The 15,037-nt window shown below is 51.5% G+C and overlaps 1 protein-coding gene across 1 annotated transcript in view; it reads right to left on the bottom strand.

The window, feature by feature from the left end:
* The window catches only part of ARHGAP23 (Rho GTPase activating protein 23), a 79,186-nt gene extending 75,233 nt beyond the window's left edge, over window positions 1-3,953 (bottom strand). The window contains exon 1 of the mRNA XM_042255898.1: window positions 3,821-3,953. Coding sequence (XP_042111832.1) covers window positions 3,821-3,829 — 9 coding nt within the window. The 5' untranslated portion in view covers window positions 3,830-3,953. The remainder of the gene's footprint in view (window positions 1-3,820) is intronic.
* Between the last annotated feature and the right edge of the window lie 11,084 nt (window positions 3,954-15,037).

Raw genomic sequence — 15,037 nt, 5'->3', positions numbered from 1 at the left:
CCAGTCCAGACAAGTTCAAAGACATTTACTGAGCTCCGGCTACATGCAAACTGCTGTGTGGGGTAGCAGGGAATGGACCAGGTGATGTGCTTGTCCTCAAAGAGCTCATTTTCCAGGGAGGGCAACAAGCACAGCAAAGGTTGCTGGGATGGTGCTACAGACAGCACTGGACAAAAACAGAGGGAGGCTTCCATAATGAGGGGAGAAGGCAGGGGCCTTGTGAGGTCGTGCTTGGCTTAGACCTTGACAGGTAACAGACAGGTCTTAGGGAAAGGAGGCCTGAAGGCTTGAGAGCTGGGGAAGGGCGGGGGACCCAGCTCTGGCAGAGCCCCAGGCATCCCGGAGAGGGGACCTCAGACCTCATCAAGTCCCTTGAACGGTGTAGGGTAGGGCCTCAGTCCACTCGAGTCCATGCCAGTCCTCACCCTCATCCCTGCTGCCAGGTCCCTGAGGAATCCTGGACAAGAGGGATCCCATTATCTGAAACTCCTTGAGGAGGGAGGTACAGCCCTCTGGCCAGGCGAGGGCTGAGAGGCACTGGCAACCTGCCAAACAGCTGGGGCCCCAGAGGTCCAGAACTGGACCTCTGACCCTGGTGGAGAGAGAGGTGGCTGCTTCCCTGGGCCAGCAGCAGGGCAAGCAAGCCACATTCTGTGAACCCTAGTATCAGGTCGGGGGTAGTCAAAAGACACCCACCCCTGCCACTCTCAACTGGCAGCACCTCCCCCAGGGAATCATGTTGGAAAACCTATGTCATAGTTTGGCCCTGGGCTGGGGTCTCAGCCCCACAGGCTCTCCACTGCGTGATACCAGGCAGTTGGCCTGGTGGTGAGGACTGTGTGTGTGTCAGTGTGTGTGCAAGGCTAAGAGACAACTGATGAAGACTGTGACATCACCTAGCAAGGGCCTGAAAATGCCAAGATGGAGAGGAATGGAGTTAAAGTATGTTGAGCACCTACTATGTGTAAAGCTCTTTGCAAATATTATTTCTTTACCAACATGACTCCCCATGACAACACTATAAGATAGGTATTATTAGCTTCACTCTATAATGAAGAAACAGGCTCAGAGAGCGTAAATAAATTGCTGAAGTCTGACGCTGAGCCCTTACTCTTTCCACCAAGCACAATACCTCTGGGAGGAGCTAGGCCAGGTTGTCCCTTTTAGCTCCAGGATGCTAAATTCATGGTTCTGGGTGAGGGCTTTTAACTGCTGCCAGCAACTGGCCTGCATCCCTGCTTCTGCCACACACCACCTGGACCCTGCCTCACACTACCTGGCCCGTGCACGTCGCTGCATGGAGCAGGGTTTGCTCCACTCTCCTCCCAGTCTCTCTGCCCTTCTGGGAGGATGAGGGGTGGTGAGAAGAGGAGAGAGGAGGGGAATGTAGAAGCAGGGAAGAGATGGCGGGAGGAGAGGAACAGAGGGGAGCAGCGAAAGGAGGTGGGGAGGGGTGGCTCCCACCTCCCCCTGGAAGCTCTGGAAATCCCCGGCAGCTGCTTCCCTCTCTTCTGTCTGGCACCGAGCCAGCCTGGGGAAGGAGTGAGGGGAATTAAATAGAGAAAAAAAGAGGGGCAGGGCACTGACCACAGAGGGGCAAACCCCTCTGTCCTGGCACTCACTCCACCCGGCCATTCCAGCCCCTGTGAGAGATTCCAGGCATGCTCCCCTTTAAGGAAACCCTCCATGCCAAAATCCACACATACCAAACAGACACATCAGGGCGGTCCTTGCACTATAAAAGGATTCTCTGCTTTACAAGAGGGCTCCGCACATGGGAAACTTAAAATAGGAGCTTCCCCTGGGGTGGTGAAAGAAGCTCTGATTTCAGAAGCACCCCATACACCTCATGCTTCTGACACATTCAGGAAGCTGGCAACACCCACAGGGCTGGCAGGGCCGTGGCTGCCTCCAGGCACTGACATCAGTGTGGGCACCTCCATGGTTGTGTTGATCGTCAGAGTCCTCTTGTGGGGTGTCGGGGGGAGGGTGTGTCATGGTCCAGGGGACAGGCTGCCTGCTGCGCTTCTCAACAGGGCTGTTTTAGGACACCTAGAAAGGACTGGAAAGCCACCCCTCAGCACAGCTGGCAGGGATTTCACAGCAGCCCAGAGAGGACAGATATCCAAGGGTTCCCAGTGCCCCTTTGATGTCCTGACTCTCCTCCATGTTCTGTTCTCCCTTCCATAATGCCAGGGCACAGGAGAGCCAGGCTGTGCCTCTGGGAACAGAAAGCAGCTGACCCCCAGAAGACGTACAAAAGGCGAATGGAGGAGCACCTCAGACTGAGCTACAGGCCCATTGAGATGTGTTTAGGGTCCTCCAGGCAGAAAGCAGTGGTGTTCCCTAGCCTTAGCTCTCCTTTCTTTAAAAAAAAGAAATGGAGATGAAATTCACATAACATAAATTTAACTATTTTAATGCGAGCAATTCAGGGGCACTTAGTCCTGTCCTCCCAACCCCTGCTTTTTTGTGCTCAGAGTGGAGTTGAAGGTAGAGTCAGTAATGACAACAGCAGAGAATGATGAATCCCTGCCAGGCCTGGTGCTCCAGGGAGCTGCCACGGGCGATTTAAATTAACAGCCAAGATGCCCAGCAGGCCTGGAGACTAGACCAGCCCACAGCCCTCCCCACACATAACGCCCAGCCCAGGGAAGATGCCGAGAGCCCTTCATGACTCCTCAGAGTCTCCCTCCAACCCCCAGAACTGAGGATCACCCCATCCCCTGACTCATCACCCTCCACCCCTCCGTGCCCCTTCTCACCACCGTCACAGGCAACTCAAGAGCCCGTCTGCCACAGAGGGGAGGGGTCTCAGAGCCCAGGCCCCAGACACAGCTTTAAGCTGAGCCTGGGAGCGTGGACATGCAAAGGCACACGCAGAAACAGAAAACCTTTCCACTCCAGACCCCACCCCAAGACCTCTCACTGAGTTGTGACCAGGAAGGGAGCAAGGCAGCCCCCTCCCTCCAGCCCACCTCAGGAGGCTGCCCCTCTTAGAACTGGGGACAGCAAGTCAGGATAGAGGGGCCCTCCCACCCACCTAAGGGGACGGCCCCTCTTGTCCAGGATTTACTGAGCTCTGTGGAGGGAGTGAGGTGCTCTGACCGAAGGAGGCCATCACTGGGACCCCTCTGATGGAGACTGTGTGAAAGGAAGCCACCCAGGGCCTGGCTGGGGCAGCTTGTCTGCATTTGGGGGGCATGTGGACACGCTGCCCAACCCACCCCATCTTTTCACTGCCATGAAATGGTGGCGGCAGCTGCTGCAGCTGCTGTAACTGGGACTGGCGGGGGAGCCTGGCAGGGAGAAGCCCCTTGATGTGCAAGGGGGGAGGGGATGGTTGTATCGCGAGGTCCCACGGTGGGGAAGGGACAAGGTCGGGAGGGTCAGCGGTAGTTACATGCCCTGGGAGAGCCACCCCCACCTCTGCCACTCCTTATTATGCAGAGCTTGCTAGGATCCTGGTAGGGGCCAGGACCTTATCGAGTGGGAGGGGAGCTTCTAAATGTTCTCCTGGAGCAAGGATGGGGAGCGAGGGAGCGTGTGAGCCCTCGGTGAGCGCCTCCCTCTGTGTCAGTGGTGGGAGAGTACTCGTGTGTGCGTGTGCGTGTGTGTGTGTGTGTGTGTGCGCGCGCGCACCAGCTCTATGTCACACCAGCCCTATCCCCTCCCCAGAGCTCTGGCCCCGCCCGGAGCTCCAAAGCCCCAAACCCCTCCCGCCGTGTCCTTCTCAGGGCGCCCACCCTCAGTCAGTCCTCCCGCACCCCGCCCTTCCCCCCAAGACACGCACCCGAGCCCCGGCCCCGCACCCGCTGACCTGCTCCATGCTGTTGCCAGCTATGCAGTCCTCGCCGCGCCAGCCCTGTGGGGCGCAGTGGGCGGCGGCCCCTCCATGCGCCCAGTGAGTGGTGAGCACCGCACCCGGCCACCGCCGCGCGCGAGGAGCGCCCGAGTCCGCCACTCAGGCCCCGCCCACAGGCCCCGCCCCGCCCGCCCCTCCCTCCACACCCCACCCGCGGGGAGAGGCGCCGCGCGCGCGCACACACACCTTACACACCACACACGCACACACACACACACACACCACACACACACACACACACACACACCTCACGCATCCAGGGGCGCATCCCTGCCAGCGTCTCCTGGTCTGCCTGTCCTGGGGGCACTGTTAGTCCAGAGAAGATCTCCTCCTACGGAAGCCCCTCTCCTCATTTCTGAGGTTATCAGAGTCGGAAGGGCCCCACCCCTTATTTTACAGAAGCCTCAGAGGGGCTGGCCCAAGGTCACAAGCAGCTTGATGACAGAGCTGACCCCTGGCTCAGATCACTGTGATTGCCCAAGAGCCGGCCAGAGAGATAGAGCCTGGACCACAGGGAGACCCCACCCTGATGAGCAGAGGTCTGAGCCCTGTGACCCCAGGAGGTCAGGAGCTGATGGGGAGAGGCCACTCCCTATTGCCTCTCTTCACACGTGTTCTGAGGCCCTTGGGTGGGTGTGGGGAACAGGAATGGAAATTCCTGTCGCCTACCGTGTTCCCTGCCCCAGGCATGTGCCAAGCAGAAGGAGGAGCTGAACCGTTTGTCTACTGCCAAAGAAGGGTCATCTGAAGCTCCAGATGCCAGTTGGGAACCTGCATTGTGGACAGTGGAGCCACCAACTCCGGTGAAAGCCAAGGAGGTGGCAAAAAGACTGCTTCCCACACTGAGACCCTCCTACCCCATCAGGGGTGGCTCATGACTGCCTGCTGCCCCTCTGTCCTGCCCCTGTGAGGGCAGGGCCACACCAAGGGGTTATCACATGCGCAGGCATGTGAGAGGCAGGCATGCTGCCCAGGACAGGAGTGTGGAGTCCCGGGTGGACAGGGGTGGGAATTAATCTGCCCTGAGGTGGGCAGTGGGGCTGGGGCATCGGTGTCCAGGGGCTGGTGGCCCAACACCCCTGGGCCAGTGCCGGGAGGCATGAAGGGGATTGCAGGCTTCCCACTGCACCCTGGCCTCTTTGTTAGCACCAGGGGGTGAGGGAGCAGAGGGCTGGAAGCTGAGATGGGGAGAGTTAAGATCCTCAGTGGGCCCAGACAAAGGGGGCTTTATAGGCCGGGTGTAGGGGGCATGCTAGGGGGAGGAATTCAGGAATGCAGGCTGGGGAGGCCCTGAGCCCCCCGGGCAGCCCAGTTTGGGGCTGGGGTTGGACTCCCCCTGCCCTCCCATGCTTTGGCCCTGCAGAGCATTTGCTGCTTTGCTCCTGGGACTGCAGCCAGGAGTCCCGGCAGAACTTCATCCCCGGCCACCCCTCCTTTTGGGGCTCTGGGGGGCACTACCCACACACTCCCAGTCTGCCCCACCCAGCTGGCAGCAGACTCTCTTGGCTTCCCAGCCATGCCCTCTCAGTGGCCTCGTGGCCCTGTCTGCTACCAGAGTGAGTGCCCTGCCGGCTGCCAGGGGAAGGGAGGGACAGACTTGGTGAGGTCACAAGGCTATGGGGTCAATGAGGCCCTTTGTCCCTTCAAATGGAGTCTGTCTTGGGATAAAGAGATGGGAGACAGAGAAGCATACTGCCCGGATCCTGATCTGGCCTCTCCCAGGCTGTGGTGGAGCTGGGCTCTAGGCTGTGGAAGGCAGGCTCCATTCTTCCCAGAGCCCTCTGGTTCTCTTTCAGGGCTGAAGTAGCCACTGGAAGTAAAAACTGCGAGGTGGAGGAGATGGCCCATCGGCAGCAACAGCCCATGCTGGCCTCTGAAATAACTGTTGCTTGGCCAGGCCTAAGTTCTGGGCTTGCGCTTTGCAAGGTTGAGAACTGTCTGTCCCCTAAGATGCTGATCTGGCCCTAAAGAGTGGACTTCTACTGGCCAAAGTCATGGTGTCTAGATTGCTAGACACCAAAGCTATTTTATCAATGCACCCTGAGCACTACAGGAAGCTTCACAAACAGAGAATCCCAGTGCACAGAAGGGAAGGGATGATACTGCTCAGCTGTCTCTGCCCCAGCCTGCGAGGTCCACATGTGCAGGCCTCCCTCTTGTCTGGCAGGCTGGATCTCTGACAAGCTCCTACTCTGATTCCTGATTCTACACTGGACATGGTTCAGAACCTTCAACAACAGCAGTACCTCAGGGCGGGGCAGTGGATGGGGATCGGGGCCTAGCTCAGGTTGTCTTATTTTATCTGCTTCATAAGATTAAGAAGAGAACAGTCTTATCTCTTGAAGAGTGTCTTAGGCCAAAACCTCCTTTTAGGGGGTAAAAAAAAAAATGTCCAAGTCTGGTCAGGGCCCTCCTTTCCACCTCATTGAGAAGTCAGGCTTGGGGGAAGCAGACCGAGATTCCAGTCCCGGGGCTGCTCTTCAGCAGCCCTGTGATCTCGAGCAGGTAATCTCGCCTCTCTGAGCTCTAGTTTCCACATCATGGGGTCGATGAAAGATTACATGAGATGGGAGTATAAAATGCCCGGTCCCCTGAAGGCCCCATAAATGATCAATAAAAGTTAAGTACTGTCTACAAAGAGCTGAATGAATTCATCTCATGTCAATTATTATTAGCCTTAGTTCAGCCAGTGACAATTTTTGACCTTGTTCCCAAGTTCTGGGAGGCCAAATGCTGTCTATAACCAGGCGCTCCTTTTGAAGGTGGCACCTGCCTTCAGCTGCGGTTTCCAGCCTGGTGCTGATCCCTGCCCCCTAGCCTCCTTCTCTTTGCCTCAGCAGCCTCCAGGGCTCCCTGGGGAGCAGAAGGAGTGGAAAGGGAACTGAGAGTCACCAGGTAAGGCAGACCATCCCCGGGTGCCAGGGGCCTGAGAAGAGAGGAAGGAGGAGGAGTACCCAGGAGAGAGCAGGCGATGAGAGGGAAGGGGGGCGGGGGGCTGGGGGCCTCGCTCCTCCACCTGCTGCTCTGCAAACAAAGCCAAGAATGATGCAATTGTGGCCTGGTGCAGCTGAGGCTACAAGGCCCTGAGAGGGAAAAGTTGGGGGGTGGGGGAGAGCAGGAGCAGCAGGGCAGATGCAAGGGCCCTATGGATGCTGGACTCCGGTTCCCTGCCCAACATGTGACTCCTTCCTGTGGCTCCTGGCTGCCTCCTGAAGCCCCACACCCAGGGTCAGACTCCGCCCCAAAGAGTCACAGCTGCCTTCAATGCAGGAGGCAGACATGATGCAACAAGGACATCAGCCCACAAGGGGCGGGAGATGACAAGAGCCCCAGACACCAAGCTGACTTGGAAGCCCCCACTGGGCCCTTCACCAGCAGGCCTGGGGCTGCAAGTCTCAGGGTCCCCTTCCTGCCTAGAGACAAAGGGCAGAATCCTCCAGAGAATGTGGGACGGGAAGAATCTCACCCAGGAGAATCTCACCCAGGCCCTGCACAAAGTAGTACATGTTCATAGAATTAAAGAAAAACCCAAGGCAGACAGTGATCCAGGTCTGGGTCCCCAGTGCCAGAAGACCCTGGGGCTTGGCATCCCCCTGGGGCAGTTGTACCATCAGCAACCATCAAGCCAGTGGGGGTGGGGGTGGGGTGGGAGGGTGCCTCCCCAACCTCGCTGGGTGTCTGCCTCAGCTCCCCACTGTGTTGGGAGCCAAGAGAACAAAGTTTCCCCCTCTTCCACCTGGAGAAATCCAGGGCCATGGGGAGGATGGGTCACTGGCCAGGGTCCCCAAGGGGACAGTGCATATTAAATGGGGGCAGCAGAAGAGGATTGCTGAAACTGTGTTCAGGATATCTTAGCCCAACCTCCCCCCACCATCGCCCGGACCCGAGGGGACAGCTGGGTGGCTTAGCCCAGAGCAGCCACTAGGTGGCAGGAAAAGCCCAACAACTCAGCCAGCTCCACCTGCTCCCACCACCTGCTCCCACCACGATCCCCAGAGTCCTACCCACCCACAACCTCCTCTCCCCTCTCCTCCCTCCAGCCCATCCCTCACTGCGCCTCCTGCCTCCCATGATGGGGCCCCTGAAGTCTTTTCATTCTTCCTTTTTGCCTTTGGGAAGGGGAAATGCTACTAATAGCAATGATAATAATTAGTGCCCGTGATTGTTTGAGTGCTGAAGGGGTCTCAGGCATTTCACATGCATTATCTCATGTACTCACACATGAGATAAGTAAAAAACAAACAAACAAACAAACAAACAAAAACCTCTCTCTCTTTTCAAGAGGAGATAGAGAAAGCATAAATAGATGGCTCTCAAACCCAGGGTCCTGACTTGGGAGTGTTATCTAGTGGGTGTAGGCATGGGGAGGAGGGGAAGGACCCCTCAGATGCATCTGAGCTGTGTCCTTACCACCCCGGCTCCCCTCCCCCACCTCTCGAGATTCTAGGAAGGTGCATTAGTCTTGGGGTGAGTGCGAGGTCTGAAAACTTCACACAAGTGATTCAGGCTCACAAAAACCCCTCCCTGGCTGAGAACCACGGCACCCTCAGCCCCTGGCTCTGCTCCAGGCTCCACAGGGCACTCTGGACTCTCCCCTTGCATTCACATGGCAGTGTGACTGCATCCCATTCAGGCCCAAAGGTAATCCCAGCCCAGAGGGCCTTTCCCCACTGCTGCTTCCACTTCCAGCCTGGCTGCCTTTGGCCTGCTCCAGGGTTTTCACGCATTCACGGGGCACCTCAGCATGCTGGCACACCACCAGGTTGTGGGGTGGAGGACAAGTTGACGATGAACAAGACACAAAACACTCTTTCAACGTGTTTCATTTGTCTAAAGCTGTCCTCCCATCACTTCTACGTATGGTGTCCCATTTAAAAAATAGCCTGATATCCAGAAGATAAGGATATCCATCTCTACTGCTGTTTTCGTCACATTAGGACATTGGAAAAGGTGGCAGTTACAGGGAAGGGGCACCAGGAGATGACACCCAATCCACAGTGAAACTTCTTGAAATCTTCTTTAACTCTGCCAGTCTCTCAAACAAGATAGCTGCTGCCCGATGCCCCTGCTCCACTCCACATCTTCCAAACTCCCTCAGGCTCAGCTGTGAACCTTCTCATACTTACTTTTTTAAGGATAAATCTAACAAGCCTCCCCTATTTTCCTGCTCATCCCATCACCCCTCATGATTGACAGGATAAAGGCCCAGAAACAAAGCCATATTTCTCGGAAGGGGGGAGGGAGAAAGCCAGGGATGAGATGAGAAGCCTGTGTGAAGGGCACCAGAGGAATTCCCTGGTGGTCCAGTGGTTAAGAATCCACCTCCCAATGCAGAGAACACAGGTTTGATCCCTTATAGGGGAACTTTTATATGAAAAGCCAAAAAGTTATGACACTGACAGATGAACTTGCCAGGTTGGTAGGTGCCCAATTTGCTACCACAGAAGAGTGCAGAAATAGCTCCAGAAAGAATGAAGAGGCTGAGCCAAAGTGAAAATAAAGCCCGGTTGTGGATGTGACTGGTGATAGAAGTAAAGTCCAATGCTGTCAAGAACAATATTGTGTAGGATTCTGAAATGTTAGGTCCATGAATCAAGGTAAATTGGAAGTGGTCAAACAGGAGATGTCAAGAGTGAACATTGACATTTTGGAATCAGAGAACTAAAATGGACCAGAAAGGGCGAATTTAATTCAGATGACCATTACATCTACTACTGTGGACAAGAATGCCTTAGAAGAAACAGAGTAGCCCTCATAGTGAACAAAAGAGTCTGAAATGAAGTACTGGGTGCAATCTCAAAAACGACAGAATGATCTCTGTTCATTTCCAAGGCAAACCATTCAATATCACAGTAACACAAGTCTATGCCCCAACCACTAATGTCGAAGAAGCTGAAGCTGAATGGTTCTATGAAGACCTACAAGACCTTGTAGAACTAACACCAAAAAAAGATGTCCTTTCCATCGCAGGGGACTGGAATGCAAAAGTAGGAAGTCAAGAGATACCTGGAGTAACAGGTAAGTTTGGCCTTGGAGTACGAAATGAAGCAAGGCTAACAGGGTTTTGACAAGAGAATGCACTGGTCATAGCAAACACCCTCTTCCAACAACACGAGACAACTCTGTACATCACCAGATGGTCAACACCGAGATCAGATTGATTATATTCTTTGAAGCCGAAGATGGAGAAGCTCTATACAGTCAGCAAAAACAAGACCAGGAGCTGCTTGTGGCTCACATCATGAACTCCTTATTGCAAAATACAGACACAAATTGAAGACAGTAGGGAAAATCACTAGACCATTCAAGTATGACCTAAATCAAATCCCTTATTATTATACAGTGGAAATCACAAATAGCTTCAAGGGATTAGATGTGATAGAGTGCCTGAAGAACTATGGATGGAGGTTTGTGACATTGTACAGCAGGCAGTGATCAAAACCATCCCCAAGAAAAAGAAATGCAAAAGGACAAAATGATTGTCTGAGGAAGACTTACAAATAGCTGAGAAAAGAAAAAAGTGAAAGGCAAAGAAGAAAAGGAAAGATGTGTGTGTATCAGTCGCTCAGTCGTGTCTGACTCTTGCGACCCCATGGGCTGTATGTAGCCCACCAGTCTCCTCTGTCCAAGGGATTCTCCAGGCAAGATATACCCATCTGAATACAGAATTCCAAAGAATAGCAAGGAGAGATAAGAAAGTCTTCCTAAGTGATCAATGCAAAGAAATAGAAGAAAACAATAGGATGGGAAAGACTAGAGATCTCTTCAAGAAAATTAGAGATACCAAGGGAACATTTCATGCAAAGATGTGCACAATAAAGGACAGAAATGGTAAGGACCTAACAGAAGCAGAAGATATTAGGAAGAGGTGGCAAGAATACACAGAAGTATACAGAAGAGATTTTAATGACCCAGATAACCACGATGGTGTGAGCACTCACCTAGAGCCAGATATCCTGGAATGTGAAGTCAAGTAGGCCTTAGGAAGCATCACTACAAACAAAGCTAGTGGGGGTGATGGGATTCCAGTTGAGCTATTTCAAATCCTAAAAGATGATGCTGTTAAAATGCTGCACACAACATGCCAGCAAATTTGGAAAACTCAGCAGTGGCCACAGGACTGCAAAAGGTGTTTTCATTCCAGTCCCAAAAAAAGGCAATGTCAAAGAATGTTCAAACTACCACACAATTGCACTCATCTCACACACTAGCAAAGTAATGCTCAAAATTCTTCAAGCTAGGCTTCAACAGTACACGAACCCAGAACTTCAGAAGTTCAAGCTGGATTTAGAAAAGGCAGAGGGAACCAGAGATCAAATTGCCAACATCCACTGGATCATAGAAAAAAGCAAGAGAGTTCCAGAAAAACATCTGCTTCATTGACAACACTAAAGCCTTTGACTGTGTGGATCACAACTGGAAAATTCTTAAAGAGATGGGAATACCAGACCACCACCTTACCTGCCTTCCGATAAATCTGTATGCAGGTCAAGAAGCAATAGTTAGAACTGGACATGAAACAACAGACTGGTTCCAAATTGGGAAAGGAGTGTGTCAATGCTGTATACTGTCACCCTGCTTATTTAACTTATGTGCAGAGTACATCATGAGAAATGCCAGAATGGATGAAGCACGAGCTGGAATCAAGATTGCTGGGAGAAATATCCATAACCTCAGATATGCAGATGATACCACCCTTATGGCAGGAAGTGAAGAGGAACTAAAGAGCCTCTTAATGAAAGTGAAAGAGGAGAGTGAAGAAGTTGGCTTAAAACTCAACATTCAAAAACCAAAGATCTTGGCATCACTTCATGGCAGATAGATTGGGAAACAATGGAAACAGTGACAGACTTTATTTTCTCGGACTCCAAAATCACTGCAGATGGTGACTGCAGCCATGAAATTATAAGATGCTTACTTCTGGGAAGAAAAGCTATGACCAACCTAGACAGCATATTAAAAAGCAGAGACAATGAATGGGTAAGAAAGCTGTGGTACATATACACAATGGAGTATTACTCAGCCGTTAAAAAGAATTCATTTGAATCAGTTCTGATGAGATGGATGAAACTGGAGCCAATTATACAGAGTGAAGTAAGCCAGAAAGAAAAACACCAATACAGTATACTAACACATATATATGGAATTTAGGAAGATGGCAATGACGACCCTGTATGCAAGACAGGAAAAAGGACACAGATGTGTATAATGGACTTTTGGACTCAGAGGGAGAGGGAGAGGGTGGGATGATTTGGGAGAATGGCATTCTAACATGTATACTATCATGTAAGAATTGAATCGCCAGTCTATGTCTGACGCAGGGTGCAGCATGCTTGGGGCTGGTGCATGAGGATGACCCAGAGAGATGCTGTGGGGAGGGAAGTGGGAGGGGGGTTCATGTTTGGGAACGCATGTAAGAATTAAAGATTTTAAAATTTAAAAAATAAAAAAAATAATTAAAAAATAAATAAATAAATAAAATATAAGCATATTCCGCCCCCCCAAAAAAAAGCAGAGACATTACTTAACCGACAAAGATCTGTATAGTCAAGGCTATGGTTTTTCCAGTAGTCATGTATGGGTGTGAGAGCTGGACCATAAGAAAGCTGAGTGCTGAAGAATTGATGATTTTGAACTGTGGTGTTGCACAAGATTCTTGAGGGTCCCTTGGACAGCAAGGAGATCTAACCAGTCCATCCTAAATGAAATCAGTCCTGAATATTCATTGGAAGGACGGATGCTGAAGTTGAAGCTCCAATGCTTCGGCCACCTGATGTGAACAATTGGCTCATTGAAAAAGACCCTGATACTGGGAAAGATCAAAGGCAGGAGGAGAAGGGGATGACGGAGGATGAGATGGTTGGATGGCATCACCGACTCCATGGACATGAGTTTGAGCAAGCTCCAGGAGTTGGTGATGGACAGGGAAGCTTGGTGTGTTGCAGTCCATGGGGTCGCAAAGGGTCAGACATGGCTGACTAAGGGGAACTAGGATCCCATGTGCTGTTGGGCCACTAAACCCATGCAACATAACTACTGAGTCCATATACTGCCACAGAGACCCATTGCAGTCAAAGTTTTTTTAAATGGAATAAAACTAAAAAAATGAGGTGTCTGAGCTGAGCTGTTTAACTGCAGGCTTTCTTATCCAGTAGGGGCCAGTGGGTGGTTCAGTGCAACCTCTGGTCACTGGACAAAGCCTGCTGACCCTACATGGGCAGCATCTTCCACCTAAAGGGCAGCACCTTTGTCATTCTCTCTGACACTGCTGACATGAGGAAGCGGTCCACATCCCCCTTGAAATATCTTACATTACAGCTACATCACTTAGTCCATGCTCTTACTCCACCCACCAAAAGTCCAATCCCTTCCTTAAAATTTTCAAGAAGCCTGACAATGAGGGTCTAAACCCCTAACCCCCATGACTCCATATAACCAAATTGTCCTGTGCAAACGATGAAAATACAGGTTCAAGGCTGGCTGACTAGGAAAACGAGGCTGCACTCCTGGGAGGGGGGCTGACCTCACCTTTCCTCAAGCACCATCACCTTGGCACTATGCCAGCTCGGTGGCAGGGAGACAGCTGAATAGAACACAGGTTCTGTCCTTCACAGAACAGATTATAGTCAAGTAACTGCAGACACATGAACAAATATTTTAACACAGAAAGGAGCATTTGTTTGGCTGAGAGTGGCTGGTGAAAATTCCAGAGGTGACTGGAGGGAAATCCTTGAAGGATAGCAGTGCTTCGGGTGAAGAGGGTAAGATGTAATGGTCCTCCAGGTAGACAAGACAGCATGAGGGAAGATGGAGTGTCAGGAGAAGAGATGCCATGATCTGGGAACTTCAAGTCATGCATTGTGACCAAGTGCATCCAGTGTGGCGGGAGCAGCAGAAATGGCCTTGAACATTAGGTTGAGGAGTTAAGGTTTTCGTATGTAGTTTAAAAGTCATCAGTGATTTAGGGAACTGACTTAAGCACATCTTTATTCTGGAAGGACTGGAGAGGGGAAACAGGAAGCAGGAAGAGCAGTTGGGAAGCTGCTGAAATCGTCCAGGTGAAAAAGGGGAAGGGCCTGAACTAGGGCATGGCAACAGAGGAAGGATGCATGACAGGTCGTAGCTTCAGTGGGCATTGTGAACAGAGTAAAACTGCAGTCAAAATTCCTCCTGAGAACCTCTGGGGAAGGGACTCCATTAGAGATTAATGATAACTCGGTTTTTAGTACTTCTTCAGAGCTGCAGTCAACTCTCGTGCCTTTGGCTGAGCACCAGAAGAAAACGGTTGGTCTTCAGAATCCGTATGGCACAAGATACACTCTAAGAGACTGGAGAGGAACCAAAACAGAAAATTCACTTTTCCCATCTCACCCTCAACCAGGGGACACAGATGTGATGGAGGAGGAAATCTCCTGCAGTTTCTGTCGTGTGCTTATAACTGAATTCAAGTAGGTTAGGAATAGGCATGGTAAAAAACAACTGCGGTGAGATGGAATGAAAGCAGAAGCTGAAAGCAGACAGGAAACAGGAATTGAAGGAGGTGGTTTCAGGTTTTGGGGGTGAGGAGGGAGGGAAGGGACTATTTTATCTGGGGTTCCCTCTTTGCAAAAGAATGCCTTTTCTTCTATGGCTTTATCCCTCAAGCCAGACAGGACTAGTACCTCTTTCCCAACAAACCTCACACATCATCACTAATATGAACAGTGTTGATTTGAAATGATGAAAACCTATGTCATCACTTTCAAGAAATGCCCACTAACACTCTTGACTGTTGGTGTTGGCAGAGATCTTTATGATCGACAAACTATCCAAATGGGGGAGATTAGAGCACTGGAATTACTGATTCCATATTAGGTCCATATTAGGATTAAACAATGTCTTAGCGATGTTAATAGCCATTCTGTGAAGGCATGAACTCCTGATGAAAATTCTCTTCCCTTTTGGAAGAAAAAATGCTCCAAACTATGAAGCAAGAGGAACATTACAAAGGAAAATGCTTAACATGGACCTGTGACTTGGGAGTGAGCTGAGTGGGGCCAGCGGGGATCCTGAAACTCCTTCCTAATCAACCCTAAGACAATGCCACGGCTGAGAATCAGGGTTTCAGCTCACTTGAGTGTGCTTTCCATGCTGAGGATGCAGAGAAACTGCAGAAAACTCTCCAAAATGTGC

Source organism: Ovis aries, chromosome 11, assembly GCF_016772045.2.
Source record: "Ovis aries strain OAR_USU_Benz2616 breed Rambouillet chromosome 11, ARS-UI_Ramb_v3.0, whole genome shotgun sequence".
In the NCBI taxonomy this organism is placed as follows: domain Eukaryota; kingdom Metazoa; phylum Chordata; class Mammalia; order Artiodactyla; family Bovidae; genus Ovis; species Ovis aries.
The sequence above is the reverse complement of the archived record's forward strand: the minus strand, read 5'-3'. Positions and strand labels throughout refer to the sequence as shown.